Source organism: Geotrypetes seraphini, chromosome 2 (genome assembly GCF_902459505.1).
Source record: "Geotrypetes seraphini chromosome 2, aGeoSer1.1, whole genome shotgun sequence".
Taxonomy (NCBI): domain Eukaryota; kingdom Metazoa; phylum Chordata; class Amphibia; order Gymnophiona; family Dermophiidae; genus Geotrypetes; species Geotrypetes seraphini.
The window spans coordinates 344691537-344709359 of NC_047085.1; the positions used below are offsets into that span (position 1 = coordinate 344691537).

At 46.6% G+C, this 17823-nt stretch overlaps 1 protein-coding gene across 2 annotated transcripts in view; it reads left to right on the forward strand.

The window, feature by feature from the left end:
* Positions 1–17823, forward strand: part of CUL1 (cullin 1) — a 275377-nt gene that overhangs the window by 134034 nt on the left and 123520 nt on the right. For both annotated transcript variants that reach the window (XM_033930314.1, XM_033930315.1), the window contains 3 exons: positions 1437–1567; positions 12956–13063; positions 16439–16545. In XM_033930314.1, the coding sequence (XP_033786205.1) occupies positions 1437–1567; positions 12956–13063; positions 16439–16545 (346 nt within the window). The remainder of the gene's footprint in view (positions 1–1436; positions 1568–12955; positions 13064–16438; positions 16546–17823) is intronic.

Consider the following 17823-nt stretch of genomic DNA (forward strand, 5'->3'; position numbering starts at 1 on the left):
TTGAGTTCCTGTGGGGACAGGGAAAAATTTGTCCCTTTGTCATTCTCTAACTTTGACCTGCAGCTATAAATCTCAGGAGTTTTAGCACTTCTCATCAAATTCATATATCCAGTGTACCTGAATATAATTCTCCTTGAGCTACTGCTGAAAAAGGTATGAGCAAAACCCAAATACCGTATTTTTTGGACCATAAGATGCAAAAAGGGGGTACATTTTATAGACAGAATACACTGCACCCCCCTTTTTTTAGTGGTACCCCGGGGGGGTCAGTTACTGACTGCAGCCTATCACAGAGCAGCACAGGACCAGGCAGGAAGCGCAAAAGTTGCGCTCCTGCATTGTGCGTCGCTCTTCTAAGACACAGGCAGCCGTCCAGGAGACTGCATTGGCCACCACCACTAACAAAGGTACCCAGTGGGGGGGGGGGGAGCCTGCTGGCGGCTTCTGGTGGCTTTGGGCTGCGAGCTTTCCAGCACCAATTACACCTACGTGTAGAGGAGGAAAAAACAAGAAGAAAAAAATTCTGAACCAAATTTTTTTTTCTTTGTTTTTCCTCCTCTACAGGTGGTTGCGTCGTATGGTCCAAAAAATACGATAAATATTTTGCTGCAGATCTGTAATACTTAAATATGTTAAATAGTGCCACCACTGTTTTGTGTATGTGTGTTAGTGTACTGTACTCGTATATCATCATCTCATGTGTCAGCATAAAATAATTTTAAATACAGTGGTACCTTGGATTACGAGCATAATCCGTTCCAGGAGCATGCTCGTAATCCAAAATGCTCATTTATCAAAGTGAGTTTCCCCATAGGAAATAATGGAAACTCGCTTTGATAGGTTCCCACCCTCCACTCCCCCCCCCCCACGAGGCCAACAGCGCTGTTCCACCCCCCCACGAGAATCACCATTGCTCCCCCCCTGAAGGCCCCCCCCCGCCACCTAAGGTCCCCCAACCCACCCGAACCCTCTTCTTACTTCAGTGTAGCCTCCGCACCAGCACCGACACCAGTATGTCCTGTCGGTGCCCGAAGATCTGCCTCCTGTGCTGGGCCTTGAGCATGCACACATGCTCAAGGCCCAGCACAGGAGGCAGATCTTCGGGCACCGGCAGGACATGCTGGTGCCGGTGCGAAGGCTACACTGAAGTAAGAAGAGGGTTCGGGTGGGTTGGGGGACCTCAGGTCGCGGTGGGAAGGTGCCCGATGGCGGCGGGGGGGGGGGGGAGGGTGCCGATTAGCGGGGGGGAGGGCGCTCGCAAATCGAGGCGCGCTCTGTTTCCGAGGCGCTGATTTTGCGAATGTTTTGCTCGTCTTGCAAAACACTCGCAAACCGGTGCACTCGTAAACCGAGGTACCACTGTATATTCATTTTATAAATTTTAAAAGTTAATTTTCTATGAAAAGCTGAAGTGAATTTTTTTTTTTTTGTACCAGACTTGGGGCGTATGTATAATCTTGTATCTCGGATTCAAGATGGACTGGGAGAGCTGAAAAAGCTATTGGAAACGCATATACATAATCAAGGTCTTGCAGCCATTGAAAAATGTGGCGAAGCTGCTCAAAATGCAAGTATTTCTTTTAAGATTTTGGTATTGTATTCCATGAAAGTTTACTTGTTTTCATGGTTAATTATTTTTCATTGACATTGCAAAAAAAAAAGAGAGATCTGCATGTTCTGCCTGTGATTTGAATTTTAAAAAATGGACATGTTAATTATCTTGTCAGCAAATCAGATGAAAAAGTAATGCCATTGATTAACTTCATTTAACAGTCTGAAACAATTCATCTTCGGCTATATCAAACTCTTTTGAGTATGGACCGGAATTTTGCATGTGGCTGCTTCTTGAGATCTTCATTCTGAGCTTTAAGATAGTTGTGGTTTTTGTTCTTAATTTTCACTTCATTCCTGTTCCCTCCCCAAAGCTTCATACCCACATTGCATCAGCCCCAGATTCATTCTGCCCAGTCAACTTATGAGCAGTTTCTCAAATGTATTAAAACATTGTTTCAGGGACATGTCTTCAGTCAGGTCTGAAGGAGTCCAGTTAATCAAACTCAAAATGGATGAAGGACCCTTTTCTGCATGTTCTTTTGGGCCATATTTAGAAGCAGCTCTCTTTCCCTCACCTAGAGCAGTATTTTTGGTTGCCCTGGAAAGTCCCTCACCATCACCCAGTGAGTGTGGCTAAATTCCTTTCTTCCTTTGAAATCCAGATCCTATTTTTGTCCTAGTAAGAAAGCTGATATAGGTAAAGCCATAGGCTTTAAAAACCTGAGTCAGAATGCAAAAATGCTGGATGTCTCAATGGTAACACATGGTGTTCCTAATGTTTTGGATATCTTTGATGTGATTGTTAATCTGATTAAATTAAGCGGGTGGGATGTAGTTCTTAGCAAGTTTACTTCAGTTACAATAGAAATGGATATTCTAGAGGAAGTGATGTCACTCATCATAATGGGAGACTAAGAGAAGAGCTCCATGATGCTGTAAGTAAATTTGAGTCCATTTACCAATTTCAGCAAATAATAAAGGTGACTGACCCCTGAATCAAGAGTGGGATTACACCAGAAAGCAATGGCAAGAAACTTACAGATATGCAGGGTTTTTAATATGTAATACAAATTAAGGGCCAGTGAGAATCCCCCAACATGGTGGTGGCAGCAGAGGTCAGTCAAGCCCTACTGGTGACATGAGGGGGAATGACAGCAGAGGGACCCTGATCCGACTACACTGGTACACCCTGAAATTCATTATATTAAAAACATGAGTTCAAGAGCTTAAAATCGACATGGTGGGAATTCGATGAAAGCTTTCAAGTTTGGCAAGGGATCTGAAAGCAGTCAAGGAAGCAGAGAAACAGTTTAACAAGCAGTACGAAGCACTGCCAACATTAACCAAGAAAACCAAAACAAAACACTCAGACAGCACCAACAGACTTGCAATGATAAATTGGAAGACTGCAGTTCCATGGCATGCTGGAAATGGCAGAATACATCAGCGCTGTAAATTGTGACTGATCTAATGATAGGAGAAGCCAGAGATAGTGTAGAGCAGTGGTCTCAAACTCAAACCCTTTGCAGGGCCACATTTTGGATTTGTAGGTACTTGGAGGGCCACAGAAAAAATAATGACTTATTAAAAAAATGACAACTTTGCATGAGGTAAGTAACTACAAATCCAAAATGTGGATTATCTGAAATTATCAGAAGCAATTAAGGAAAGATTTAGAAACTATAGTTTCTAAATCTTTCCTTAATTACTTCTGATAATTTCAGCTATACATAGCTGAAAGCAGTGCAACATGCAGAAAGTATCAAAGTATCAACTGCAAGAGACAAGATTTTGGACCAACTATTTTGAGGCCCTCGGTATTATAAAGAATGATTCTTTATGGAAAACTTGTGCCTTAAGTGTCTGGCGGTCGTGTCCACAACGACCTTCAGCTCTCACCTCCTCCAGCACCGGACACACGCACAAGCTGCACTGCCTTCAATGGTTACCTTACGTTCTGGAACGTTGCCCGCCTCACGCAAGCGCTTTTCTGCTTTTGCACGCGATTGTGAGGTAGAGAGGACAATCGAGTAGAGACGCAGGAAAGCACTTGCGTGAGGTTACAGCAGTGAGGCGGGCAACATTCCAGAATGTGACCGCCGAACACTTAAGGCACAAGTTTTCCATAAAAAATCATTCTTTATAATACAGAGGGCCTCAAATAGTACCTGGTGGGCCGCATGCGGCCCCTGGGCTACGAGTTTGAGACCACTGGTGTAGAGGGAACTCTGCCTATAGAGCAGAGGTTCTCAACCCATTTTACTTTTTCATCTCATGTTTCAAATGTTGTAAAAACTAGTTTTTATGCATTAAGATCTTAATGAGCAGTTAGATCTTTCTTTGATAACAATAGTTTTCATACTCTGATTCATTCATTCTTCATATCAAGACTCGATTATTGTAATAATGTTTACACCAGTCTCACAAAATTTAGTTGTCCTTTTACAAAGCTGCGCTAGCAGTTTTAGCGCACGCACTGGATTAGCGTGCGCTAGCCGAAAATCTACTGCCTGCTCAAAAGGAGGCTGTAGCAGCTAGCGCTTGCTATTCCGCGCGTTAAGGCCCTAGCGCGGCTTTGTAAAAGGAGCCCTTAATATTGGATGACTTCAAACGTTACAGAATGCTGACATTAAATTGCTAGAGTGAAGACCAAGATTGATCGCATAACCCCTCTCTTTTTTTTTTTTTTACAGTATCACTGGTTATCTGTTAGTTTTAGGATTCAATTTAAAATATTAGCACTTACTCATAAAGCACTTAATACGATGGAGCCTAATTATTTGAGCTCATTGACTATTCCTTATATATAATCCAGGTTGTACATTAAGGTCATTGCAAGATAATAGATTGGTCCTGCCAGCAGTTTCAAGAACAAGATGGGAGTTTACTTGTCACAAGGCTTTCTTTTATTTAGCTTTCAGTCTCTGGAACCAATATTCATTCTGAAGCAAATTTTATGGCCTTCAAAACATTGTTAAAAACCTATTTTTTTTCAGCTACCTTTTGGAACAGACTCCTTTCCAGTTGACCATATTTATTAATTGAAAGGTTATCGGGCATCCCTTACATACCAGAATATACTTGTTTACATGCTTTTATTTTTTAGTATGATTGTATCTTCTTTTAGGACTGTCCTATTTTCTTTATGGCGTTCCTTTCTCTCATTTTTGTTGAATTTTATTGTTATGTAAAACTACTAATAACTGTTGTAAGATTTGGTGGGATATCAAATTTTAATAAATATAAACATGTTATGTTTTAATTAACATTGTTCATTGTACTTGTTACAGAGCAGAACATAAATGTCTTGTTGAGGAAGTTCCCCATACCCCTCCTTCTTATGTTCTACATTGTAGTGGTTATTGTCTGCATTGGTACAAACTGAAGAGTTGAAGTACAGTCCACTGAGGGAGGAGGTGGAGCTGAATAATAAGTATATGATTCCTTCTACACAGCTTGTGATTAGGGGAAAGCAATGTTACTTACCGTAACAGTTGTTATCCAGGGACAGCAGGCAGCTATTCTCACTAGTGGATGATGTCATCCGACAGAGCCCCGATACGGACATCTTGCAAGCATGTCTTGCTTGAAGAAACTCAGAAGTTTCGAGATGCCCGCACCGCGCATGCGCCAGTGCCTTACCGCCCGATGCTCCGGGCGTGTCTCCTCAGTTCAGGTAGCTAGCAGAGAAGCCAACCCAGGGGAGGTGGGTGGGACGTGAGAATAGCTGCCTGCTGTCCCTGGATAACAACTGTTACGGTAAGTAACATTGCTTTATCCCAGGACAAGCAGGCAGGTATTCTCACTAGTGGGTGACCTCCAAGCTAACCTCAATGGGATGGAGGGAGAGTTGGCAACTTAGGAGAACAAATTTTGTAACACAGTTTGGCCAAACTGTCCATCCCGTCTGGAGAAAGTATCCAGACAATAATGAGAGGTGAATGTATGAACCGAGGGCCAAGTGGCAGCCTTACAAATCTCCTCAATCGGTGTCGATCTGAGGAAGGCTACAGAGGCTGCCATTGCTCTGACCCTATGGGCTGTGACCTTACAGGGAAGGGGTAATCCAGCCTGGGCATAGCAGAAAGAGATACAAGCCGCCATCCAATTTGAGATGGTGCGCTTCGATACAGGTCGTCCCAACTTGTTTGGATCAAAAGAGACGAAAAGTTGAGGAGCAGTTCTGTGTGGTTTGGTGCGATCCAAGTAGAAAGCCAAAGCACGTTTACAGTCCAGAGTGTGAAGAGCTGACTCTCCAGGATGAGAATGAGGCTTCGGAAAAAACACTGGAAGCACAATGGATTGGTTAAGATGAAATTCAGAGACCACTTTAGGCAGGAATTTCGGATGAGTGCGGAGGACCACCTTGTCATGATGGAATACCGTGAAAGGTGGGTCCGCCACCAAGGCCTGAAGTTCACTGACCCTGCGAGCAGATGTGAGGGCCACCAGAAAAACCACTTTCCAAGTGAGAAACTTTCGGGGAGCCTTGCTCAGAGGCTCAAAAGGAGGTTTCATAAGCTGAGAAAGGACAACATTTAGATCCCAAACCACTGGAGGCGGTTTGAGAGGAGGATTAACATGAAAAAGTCCTTTCATAAATCTGGAAACCACAGGATGAGAAGAGAGAGGTTTCCCTTGTAGAGGCTGATGGAAAGCCGCAATAGCACTCAGGTGGACTCGTATAGATGTTGACTTGAGACCAGACTGAGACAGGTGTAGAAGATAGTCCAATACAGAGGAAAGAGAGGCTCGTTGAGGCTCCTTAGAATTGGAAACACACCAAGAAGAAAATCTAGACCACTTCTGGGAGTAGCATTGACGAGTAGCAGGCTTCCTAGAAGCTTCCAAGACCTCCCTCACTGCCTGGGAAAACTGGTGAGGGGTTACGTGGAGAGGAACCAAGCTGTCAGGTGGAGAGACTGCAGGTTGGGATGAAGCAGTGAACCTTGATGTTGAGTAAGCAGTGAAGGAAACACTGGAAGAAGGACCGGCTCCCTGCTGCTGAGTTGAAGTAGAAGGGAGAACCAAGGTTGTCTGGGCCACCGAGGAGCAATCAGAATCATGGTGGCATGGTCCGATCTCAACTTGACCAGAGTCTTTTGAATGAGAGGAAATGGGGGGAACGCATACAGGAAGCGATTCCCCCAATCCAGTAGAAAGGCATCTGCCTCGAGACGATGAGGAGTGTAGATCCTGGAGCAAAAAAGAGGCAGTTTGAAGTTGTGGGGAGCCGCAAAGAGGTCTATCTGAGGCGTTCCCCACTGAGCAAAGATCTGATGAAGGGGCCTGGAATGGAGGGTCCATTCGTGAGGCTGGAGAAGCCGACTCAGTTTGTCCGCCAAGACATTGTCCTTCCCCTGAATGTAGACAGCTTTGAGGAAGGTGTTGTGGCGAACCGCCCAATCCCAGACTCTGAGAGCTTCCTGGCAGAGGGAGGCCGAGCCCGTGCCCCCTTGCTTGTTGACATAATACATGGCGACCTGATTGTCGGTGCGAATGAGGACCACCATGTCGTGCAGCAGATGTTGAAAAGTTTGAAGAGCATTGAAGATGGCTCTGAGCTCCAGAAGATTGATTTGATGGAGTCGGTCCACACAGGTCCAGAATCCCTGAGTGCGGAGCCCATCCAGATGCGCTCCCCAGGCATAGGTCGAGGAATCGGTTGTGAGAACCTTCTGGTGGGGAGGAGAATGAAACAGCAAACCTCTGGATAGATTCGAAGAGGTCATCCACCAGAGCAGAGACTGCCGAAGAGCAGGAGTGACTGTGATGTGTCGAGACAACGGATCCGACACCTGAGTCCACTGAGATGCCAGGGTCCACTGAGGAATCCTGAGGTGGAGTCTGGCAAACGGCGTCACATGAACTGTAGAGGCCATGTGGCCCAGGAGGACCATCATGTGTCTCGCCGAGATGGTCTGGCGAGAAGACACAGACTGGCAGAGATGAAGAAGAGCAGCCATGCGCTGAGAAGGAAGGAATGCTCTGAGACGAATGGTATCCAGGACAGCCCCGATGAAGGGCAGAGACTGGGTCGGCTGTAGATGAGACTTGGGGAAGTTTATCTCGAATTCCAAACTCTGCAGGAACTGAACCGTGGACAGGGTCGCCGAGAGGACCCCCGAGGCCGAGGGAGCCTTGATCAGCCAGTCGTCGAGGTAGGGGAATACCTGAAGACCCTGGTTCCCGAGTGCTGCGGCCACCACCACCAGACACTTCGTGAAGACTCTGGGAGATGAAGACAGGCCGAATGGAAGCACTCGGTACTGCAGATGGAGATGTCCCACCCGAAATCTGAGGAACTTGCGAGAGGCCGGATGAATTGGGATATGAGTGTAGGCCTCCTTGAGATCCAGAGAGCATAACCAGTCGTTCTGCTCGAGGAGGGGGTTGAGAGAAGCAAGTGTCAGCATGCGAAACCTCTCTTTGACAGGGAATTTGTTGAGGACCCTGAGGTCCAGAATGGGTCGCAGGTCGCCTGTCTTCTTCGGGACAAGGAAGTACCGGGAGTAAAATCCCTGGTTCAGTTGGTCCGTTGAAACCGGCTCCACGGCACGAAGCCGGAGCAAAGCCTGAGCCTCCTGAAGAAGAAGGGCGGTCTGAGTCAAGTTGGAAGGATACTCTCTTGGAGGGTGGTCCGGAGGGACCCGATGGAAATGAAGAGAGTATCCCTCCCTGATGATAGTAAGGACCTAGAGGTCGGTTGTTATGGCCTCCCAGCGATGATAAAAATGATGGAGGCGCCCTCCGATGGGAAAAACAGGGGGAGGCAGAACGAGGTTGGTTATGCCCTCGACGAGACAGTCAAAAAGGCTGCGTGGTCTTAGGGACAGCAGGCGACTGAGACTTAGGCTGACCCTTCTGGGGAGGCTGACGCTTCGCCGGTTGTCTCGCAGGAGGAGTTTGCCTTGGCTGATAACGCCTCTGATAAATCAACGGTGGACGAGAAGGTCGAGACTGTTGAGGCTTGGGCTTCGGCCGAAGGATAGATTGGAAGGACTTTTCGTGGTCAGACAACTTCTTCGTGACAGTCTCGATGGATTTGTCAAAAAGATCCGCCCCAGCACACAGAACGTTCGCCAGGCGGTCCTGAAGATTCAGGTCCATATCAATGGTCCGCAACCAGGCCAACCGGCGCATCGCCACCGAACAAGCCGCCGTTCGGGCAGAGAGCTCAAACGCATTATAGGCAGATTGCATCAACTGAAGTCGGAATTGGGACAACGAAGCAACCACTTCCTCAAACTCAAACCTAGCCTGGGACTCGATGTATGGAGTGAACTTTCGAAGCACAGGTAGAAAAAATTCCAAGTAGGTTGCAAAGTGGAAGTTGTAATTCAGGACTCTAGACACCATCATCGAATTCTGATAGATGCGTCGCCCAAACTTATCCATGGTTCTGCCCTCGCGGCCCGGGGGTACGGAAGCGTAGACCTGGCCAGGATGAGACCGCTTGAGCGAGGATTCGACCAGGAGGGACTGGTGCGAAAGCTGAGGACCCTCGAAGCCTTTATGATGTACCGTGCGGTACCGCGAATCCAATTTGCCAGGGAACGCAGGGATAGAGTAAGGAGACTCGAAGCAGCGCATGAAGGTCTGGTCGAGGAGCTTGTGCAGGGGAAGCCGCAAGGACTCCGCCGGAGGCCGAGGCAAGTGCATGGTATCGAGATATTCTTTGGAATATCGAGACCCCACATCTAGAGTAATGTCCAAGTCATCCGCCATCTGCCTGAGGAACGATGAAAAGGACAGTTGGTCCGCCGTCGCCGATCCGCGAGACGGACTAGAAGAAGACGAAGCCTCAGGCTCCAAAGAGGCCTGTGAGCAACAGGACGAGTAGAAAACATCGGGGTCCTTGAACTCTGGGCCCGGAGGAGGAGACCCAGTCGAAGCAGCATACCCCAACTGAGGCAATTTCTTCTGAGGCGAGACGGTTGAGTGTCGAGAGGAATGCTTCGAAGAATGCCTGGACCGATGCCCCTCTCGATGCTTGGAAGGGGATCGAGTCCTTCTGTGCGAGACTGGGTCAGACGCTTCCAAGGAGCAGATCGGACTCGATGCCGTCGATCGCAAAGGTGGAAGAGTCGGTGCTTCTCTGGACGTCGCCCAGGCTTGATAGGGAGTTCGGAAGAACTCGTCCTGCTTCCTGCTATGCCCCGGACTGGATGGCCCCGAAGGTGGACGCCACACGGAATCATGGGGCGGAGTAATCGGTTCCAAGGGAGGCAGGTCACTAAACGAGGGTTTCCTCGAAGGAATGGGCTCCAAAGGAGGCATATCACTAAGAGAAGCCCTCCTCGAGGGAATCGTTTCCAAAGGAGGCATAGCACTCTCGGAGGACCTCCTCGAGGACCCGGACACCACTCGCCGCTCCTCCTCGCCGAGCAACGAGGTCGTGCGGCGAGGAGGAGGAGGAGGGGGCGGACCGCCCCTCGAAGCCGAAGCTGGGAGGTCACCCTGGATGGTGGCAATCAGACGAGGCCCCATGGTTTGCATGAGCTCAACGAACTGAGCCTCCAGAATGGACCGCAGGGAAGCCGATATGGAGGGATCCGCACCAAAAGGGGGTCCTTCCGCACGGTCTCCGCGCTCCTTAGGTGCAGTGTGCTTCTGCTTGCCAGCTTTCGGCACCTTGAGCACCACTGGTGGAACTGTAGGGGTCGATACCTGCTCCGAGGAAACGGAGGAAGGCACCGGCGCTGAAGCCTGGGCCGAAACCGGGGTGAATGATGCCGGTTTCAGGAGGCCCGAAGCAGCTGGGGAGGCAGCGGGCTTCGCTGAAGGAGTCGAAGCCCCCGTCGATGTAGATGTCGAAGCTGCAGGATCTGACGAAGCTTCCATCCTGAACATGGACTCCCAGAGCAGACAGCGGCGCTTAAACGCTCTCGCCGTCAGAGTGGAGCGCTGGCACGATTTCGGAAAGTGATCCGGTCCCAGACACTGTAAGCAGCGTCGATGAGGGTCCGTGAGCGAAATCGCGCGCTGGCACTTGCTACACTTTTTGAAACCGGTAATCGGCCGGGACATAGGCCGGAAAAGCTCCGCCGCAAGGTCGAAGGCGCGGGGCGTCAGCCACGCGGCCGACCCGGAGTCGGAAGGAAAATATATTTTTTTTTTTTTGAAAAAAGAAATCAAAGAAAGAAATAAACGCACAGGAGAGCCCAAAAGAACTCAACCGCGGCAAAAAGAAGGCAAAAAAGATATTCAATGGGCGCAAATTGAAGATAGACTTCTCAGCTCCGCGGAAGAAAAAGAACTGAGGAGACACGCCCGGAGCATCGGGCGGGAAGGCACTGGTGCATGCGCGGTGCGGGCATCTCGAAACTTCTGAGTTTCTTCAAGCAAGACATGCTTGCAAGATGTCCGTATCGGGGCTCTGTCGGATGACATCACCCACTAGTGAGAATACCTGCCTGCTTGTCCTGGGATAAGTTAACCTACTCATCAGGACTCGCATGCCCTGTTACCGGAAAGAATCTAATCTTCCCTTTTTTTAAAAGGATTCCAGAAGTGATTCAGGAAATTATAGACCAGTGAATCTGATGCCAGGCAAAATGATAGAGACTAGTATAAAGAACAAAATTACAGAGCATATACGTACATAAACATAGATTAATGTGACAAAGCCAGCATGAATTTAGTCAAGGACAATCTTACATCACCAATCTACTACATTTGTTTAAAGAGGTGAATAAATATGTAGATAAAGGTGAGCCAGTTAATATTGTGTATTTGGATTTTCAAAAGGCATTTGACAAAGTACCTATCTAGTCTGCCCATCCGCAGTAACCATTATCTCTTTCTCTCTCCGAGAGATCCCACATGCCTATCCCAGGTCCTCTTGAATTCAGACATAGTCTCTGTTTCCACCACCTCTTCTGGGAGACTGTTCTACGCATCTACCACCCTCTCTGTAAAAAAGTATTTCCTTCGATTACTCCAGAGCCTATCACCTCTTAACTTTATCCTATGCCCTCTCATTGCAGAGTTTCCTTTCAAATGAAAGAGACTCGACTCATGCACATTTATATTACATAGGTATTTAAACGTCTCTCAAGAACCCTATTGTAGTGACAATTAAACCAAAAATTCAAAATATGTCACTCACCAGCAGTGGGTTACCACAATAAGATCTAACATTAAGAAATAAAACAGGTGGAGAAAAAGCCTCAAAAACTTATATCATGGAGCAATCTTTGATGATTTTCAGCTCACGTTCTTATTGTCATCGGCAAAAAACTCACACCCGTAAGACAATGTTGAAAGATCTAAAGAGGGAACAACCCACTACTGTGCACAGTAATAATTTTTTTAAGTTTTCAAAACGTTTTAATACTTTTTAATCATTTTTATAAATAGTTTATAAATTATCAAGCTTCAAACTATAAAAAGCTGAAAAAAGCAGAAGCAAACTACTTAGCTAAGATCTTTAGGATAACACCTGTTATGGTAAGTAACTGTGCTTTTTGCATTTGAGATAGCATAGCATATACATAAGAGATATGTAGCAAACGTATTTGTTTTGACCTATTAAAATTTGTCTGATCTCCAAGTGATTGATTTGACATATCTGGTAACTGACTGCACCTAGGAGCTGAGAAGAAAGTATTTTCAATTAATGAGTCTTAATAGCATGTGACAAAACTAAATCAAAATCTTGGTGTTAGTAGGTAATCAATATTCAATACTCAAGTATACTCCACTAATTCCATTTAGAGAGCCCACTCTCAACGGAAGAAAAAGCCTCAGGTTTTCTTTAGGTAGGGCATAAAAGCTCAAACCTCCACCACCAACATCACTGGCTAAAAAACCTCCGGAGAGAATGTGCCAATTACCAAATTTTACTCTAGCTGCAGGACTGAACTCGCTATTGCTTCTAATTGTGAGGAAACAAGTGTTATTTCAATAATAGCCAACGTTTCACAGTCTAAGACCGTTTGTTCAGGGCTTAAGATATTCCACTTTTCTCCACCACCATTTTAGCTGCTTGTTCTACTTCTTCAGGATTCATTTGGTGGTACTTTCACCCTAGGCATTAGGGCTAAAAGGAAGAACTAATAAAAATGCTAAAGTATTGAAGATTGTTATAAATTTATCATCCTCTCCAACTCTAGCTCTGTATCCAGGAGTGAAAAAATTATCTTGACTAAAACTGATGTTAGCTGAAATGACCAAAATTTGATTTGGGAATTTTGGTCATTTTCTCTGTCCTGCTTGACAGTCTGACGATAGAGAATGAAACAAACTTTTTATGTTATATAATCATAAATGTATTTCTCACACATCCGGTCATGATCAGTATTCTTCCATTGTCCAGAAGAATGAAACTTCAAGTGGGGTAATGATATAACAGTATGAAATTGAATCCATTTAAAACTTCTTTTTTTTTCCATTCCAGGATCCCAAAATGTATGTACAGACAGTTTTGGATGTTCATAAAAAGTACAATGCACTAGTCATGTCTGCTTTCAACAATGATGCTGGTTTTGTGGCTGCACTGGATAAGGTAAGAAAACAAAACTAAAGTGTCTGTGTCAGCCAGCATTCATAGATTTGCATATAGGAATAAATAAATACTTGTAAGCCTCAAGTAAGGATATATTTTATAGAGAGCACTGTCACCCCTAAAAATGAGAGCTTTAGGTTACATTTGCCTGTTTATTGTAAAGTGCTCAGGATATAGTCTATATCACAGTTCTTCAACCGCCGGTCCGCGGACCTGTGCCGGTCCGCAGAAAATTTCTGCCGGTCCGCGCAGGGCCGGCGAGATCAAGTCGGCAGTTAAATTTCCTGCCGACTGTGGTTCCTCCCAACTGCAGTTCCTGCTGACTAATGTTCCTCCCAGCCTCAGGTGATCAAGACAGGCTGCCGACGTCAGGACCTTCCCTCTGTGAGTCTTGCCTGTTCAGAAACAAGAAGTTGAAACAAAATAGGCGGGACTCAGAGAGTGAAGGTCCCGACGTCCAGTGAAGGTCCAGCCTGTCTTGATTGCCGCCCCTGCTGAGTTGCTGAAGAGGGCCGCGGGGAAGTTGCGATTAGAACATAGAGAGCTGCAGATTCAGGTGCAGGTGGAGGGAGATGGTCAGCGTGTGCGAGCAAGATCCTGGGGAGCCTTCACAGTGGCTGTCTCCCCTCCCACCAGCTCTCCTATTTGCCAGGGCAGTAATTTACCGGCAACTTCCTGCAGGCAAGTACTGAGAGCTGCTGGAAGGGGAGACAGCCACTATAGGAGGCAGGGAAGCTGCTGGATAAAGGGAGAGCTGTTACTGGACTTGGAGAGAGTTAGAAGGAGAGATGCTGCTGGAAGGGGAGGAGGGAAAGGGATGGGAAGAGAGTTAATGTTAGATAGAGGGAGGAGGGAAGGGAGAAGGAAAAAAAGGAAGGAGGGAAGGGAGAAAGAAAAAAGGAAGGAAACAGCTGGCAGGGAGATTACGGAGGGGAAGGGAGTCAGGGTGGAATGGAGAGATCAGATGAGGGAAAGGGGAGAGAGAGGAATGAGAAAGTAGAGAGACATTGATGCTGGAAAGGGGGTCAGCAGAGAAATGAGAGAGGGATAAAGATGCTAGATCTGGTGTAGGAGAGATAAAAAATGAAGAAGGCAGTGAAGCTGGAATGAATGATGTAAAAAGGAGAGAGGAGGAACAGGCTGGATGGACAGGGAAGAGGGGCATAGAAAGAAGTCAGATATATATGGAAGGGGGAGAGGGCAGACATTGGATGGAACGGGCAGATGCTGGAAGGAAAAGAGTGAAAAGAAGATGAAAGCAGAAACCAGAGACAACAAAAGGTAGAAAAAAATAATTTTATTACTATTTTGTCATTAGAATATATCAGATTTGAAATATATATCCTGCTAGAGACATAACTGGGGACTGCAGTATTCTGTTAGCATGATACAGTCAAACCTCGGTTTGCGAGTAACCTGGTTTGCGAGTGTTTTGCAAGACGAGCAAAACATTCTTGCAAAACGTGTCTCCCAAACCGAGTGTTGACTCGATTTGCGAGCCCCCCCCGATAACTGGCATCGCTCCCCCGCGCTCGCAAAGGGCCCCCCCCCGCTCGAATCAGCACCCCCCCCCCCCCCCGCGAGAACAGGAACCCCCCGCCCGACCAACTTTAATCACCCCCCCTTTGGCACCGGCACTCAGCCCACAAGTGCCGGTGCCACTTGAAGATCTTCTTCCCAGTCTCTACCGGTTTTGAGCATGCATCTGCGTATGCTCAAGCCCTTCTAATTCTCCCTCTCGCCAAGAATCCCGGCGAGAGGGAGAATTAGAAGGGCTTGAGCATGCACAGATACTGGGAAGAAGAAGATCTTCAAGTGGCATCGGCACTTGTGGGCTGTGTGCCGGTGCCAAAGGGGGGGGTGAGTTAAAGTTGGTCGGGCGGGGGGTTCCTGTTCTCGCGGGGGGGGGGGGCCTTTGCGAACGGGGGGGGGGGGGTGGTTCTCGTGCCTGTGCCAGACGGGGGGGGGGGGTGTGAGTTAAAGTTGGTCAGGCGGGGGGGTGCCTGTTCTCACGGGGGGTGCCGGATCATGCGGGAAGGGGGGAAGCCGTGTTTTCTGATCCGTGGCCGCGTTCCATTTTAGAACGCGGCCTGGGATCACTCTGGCCACTCCCCTCCTCACTCACTAACCCGAAGCAAGCTCCGCACCTCCTTCCCGCCCTTGCTCACCGCTGCTGCTGCCGCTGCTCCTTCTCTTTAGGGCAGCCTGCGATCGTGAACGGCTTTGGCGGGCCTCGCGGGCCGCTTTCCGGCCTCGGTGGCACGTTCCCTCTGACGAACGGGATCGCGTCGGGAGGGAGCGTTCTTCCGGGTTGGGGAGCGGCCTGTGAGGTTCACTGGGGCCGGCCACCACGATCGCGGCCTGGAGCAGGCCAGAAGACGCCGGGATGCAGGGAGGGTAAGCAGGGGAATCAATACAGGGGGCCAGAGGGAGAGGGAAAGGGGGCTGCTTTGGGGGTAGGGGTGTACTAAGGGGAGACAGAAGGGGCCATGGAGAGACAGGGAGAGGGAAAGGGGGCTGCTTTGGGGGAGACCGAAGGGGCCATGGAGAGATAGGGAAAGGGGGCTGCTTTGGGGGTAGGGGTGTGCTTAGGGCGAACAGCTTTGCTCTGGGGGGGAAGACAGAAGAGGGCCATGGAGAGACAGTTAGGGAGAGGGAAAGAGGGCTGCTTTGGGGAGAGGTGTGTGCTGGAGGCAGACAGCTTTGCTCGGGGTGGGGGGGGGGGAGACAGAAGGACACAGACAGCGGCCAAGGAGAGAGATAAAGAAACACAGACAGACAGACACACATATATTCTAGCACCCGTTAATGTAATGGGCTTAACGACTAGTTCTATAATAACTTGGCTTGTTCAGTTTTCTTGATAGTAGAGAGGATATATGTGAAGGGGAGGGGAGACAGGGGTTTTGTTGGTCCGTGCTCTGTATATTTGTATTTATAAAATTACAATTGTTCAGAAATATTGTTTCTTTTTATACTTTAATAAAATACGTTCAATATAAAATCATAATTGCGGCTTGTGCAGATGGGATCAGATGGTTTGCGGGGAGATGGGGCGTAAATGGGGTTTTTAAATTTTAGTCCTAGTAGTTTGCCGGTCCACAAAATAATTATTTTATTTCTACCGGTCCACGGGTGTAAAAAGGTTGAAGAACACTGGTCTATATAACATTTCAAGTTCTAATTCGCCATGATAATTCTGTTTTTGCCTGTGTGTTTTATCAATTGCAAGATTTAAAAGGTTATAATGTCAATTTGAACCTTCAAAATCTAGCTGCTGCTTGACAGATTAAGGTTTCTCATATCAGTGTGCAGTTGATTTGTTAATAGTTTTAGAAACCTTTTTTAATGTTGATATCTATTTGTGGCATACAGGCTTGTGGTCGGTTTATAAATAATAATGCAGTAACGAAAATGGCACAGTCTTCAAGTAAATCCCCCGAGCTACTGGCACGATATTGTGACTCCTTACTCAAGAAAAGGTATGGGCAATTGACTGAAACAAATATATTAGACCTGAGGGTTTAGAAGGAAATTGAAGGAAGGGATAGATAGGAATTGTACAGGGACAGTTCTGTTAATGTGCAGTCTGCTCTCAAAACAGCTTGCCTTTCATGCTTGCTTCTCATTGCTAGTGCTCTAAACCAGAGTTTCTCAACTTCTTGAAGCCAAGTACCCCTAAGTCTAACAAATATCAACCGAGTACCCTCGCCCAGACTCACCTAAGCTCCGCCCCTGACCCCACCCCTATAATAATAGTACTAATTGTAAAGCAATTTCTTCCATTCATTTTTCATATACACACAATATAACCTTATTAATACATAATGGTAACCACAAAATTAAAAAAATACAAAGCACACTCTATGCAGAGAAAATGTTAATTAGCATTTATATTCATTTTTTTTCAAAGATGTCAAGGCAGATGACTTTAAAATATGCTATGTCACCTCAGTAACAACTATAGAAAAATAGACAAATATAGTGCAAAATATAGACAGCAGATATAAATTCTCAAAACTTGACACATTTTCATCACTAAATTGAAAATAAAATCAGGAATATACTATCAACACAGTGAAGTTAGTGGAGACAACAGGAGTCATGAGGAGCCCTTATTGCCCAGTTGGAGAAAAGAAAGATCAGAGAGACCCCAAGATTGTTTGCTGAGTTTTGTAGCAAGCATGACAGTGATGTCAATTATAGCTCTGCTCATAGGAGCCAACTTTTCAAAATTGTTGGGGGTGCCCAATATCCTTCCTCCTCCAGCCACCACCAAAAAATAAATACTTATTTTGTTGAACTTGAAGATGTAGAGAACTCACCTCAAACTAGGATGATACCACAAAAAATCCAGTGCACTGAGAAGCAGCAAACTTATGCCAACAGCTACAGTATCTTGTAAAAACACACTTAGAACCTATAAATAATGCTTGTCATGCTAGTACAGAACTGAAAGAGCTCAAACAGCAACTCTGACTATGAAGAGGCAGCATTCAGTAATCACACTCTGAGATCTACTGTAGAACAGTGTTTCTCAATTTCTTCAAGTCAAGTAACCCCTAAGTCTAACAAATGTCAACTGTGTACCCCCACCCAAGCTCCACCCCAGACCCCACCCCCATAATAATAGTACTAATTGTAATTGCAATTTCTTCTATTTATTTTTCATATACACACAATATAATCTTATTAATATATAATGGTAACCACAAAATTTAAAAAAACACAAAGCAGAGAAATCTATCATTTATATATTT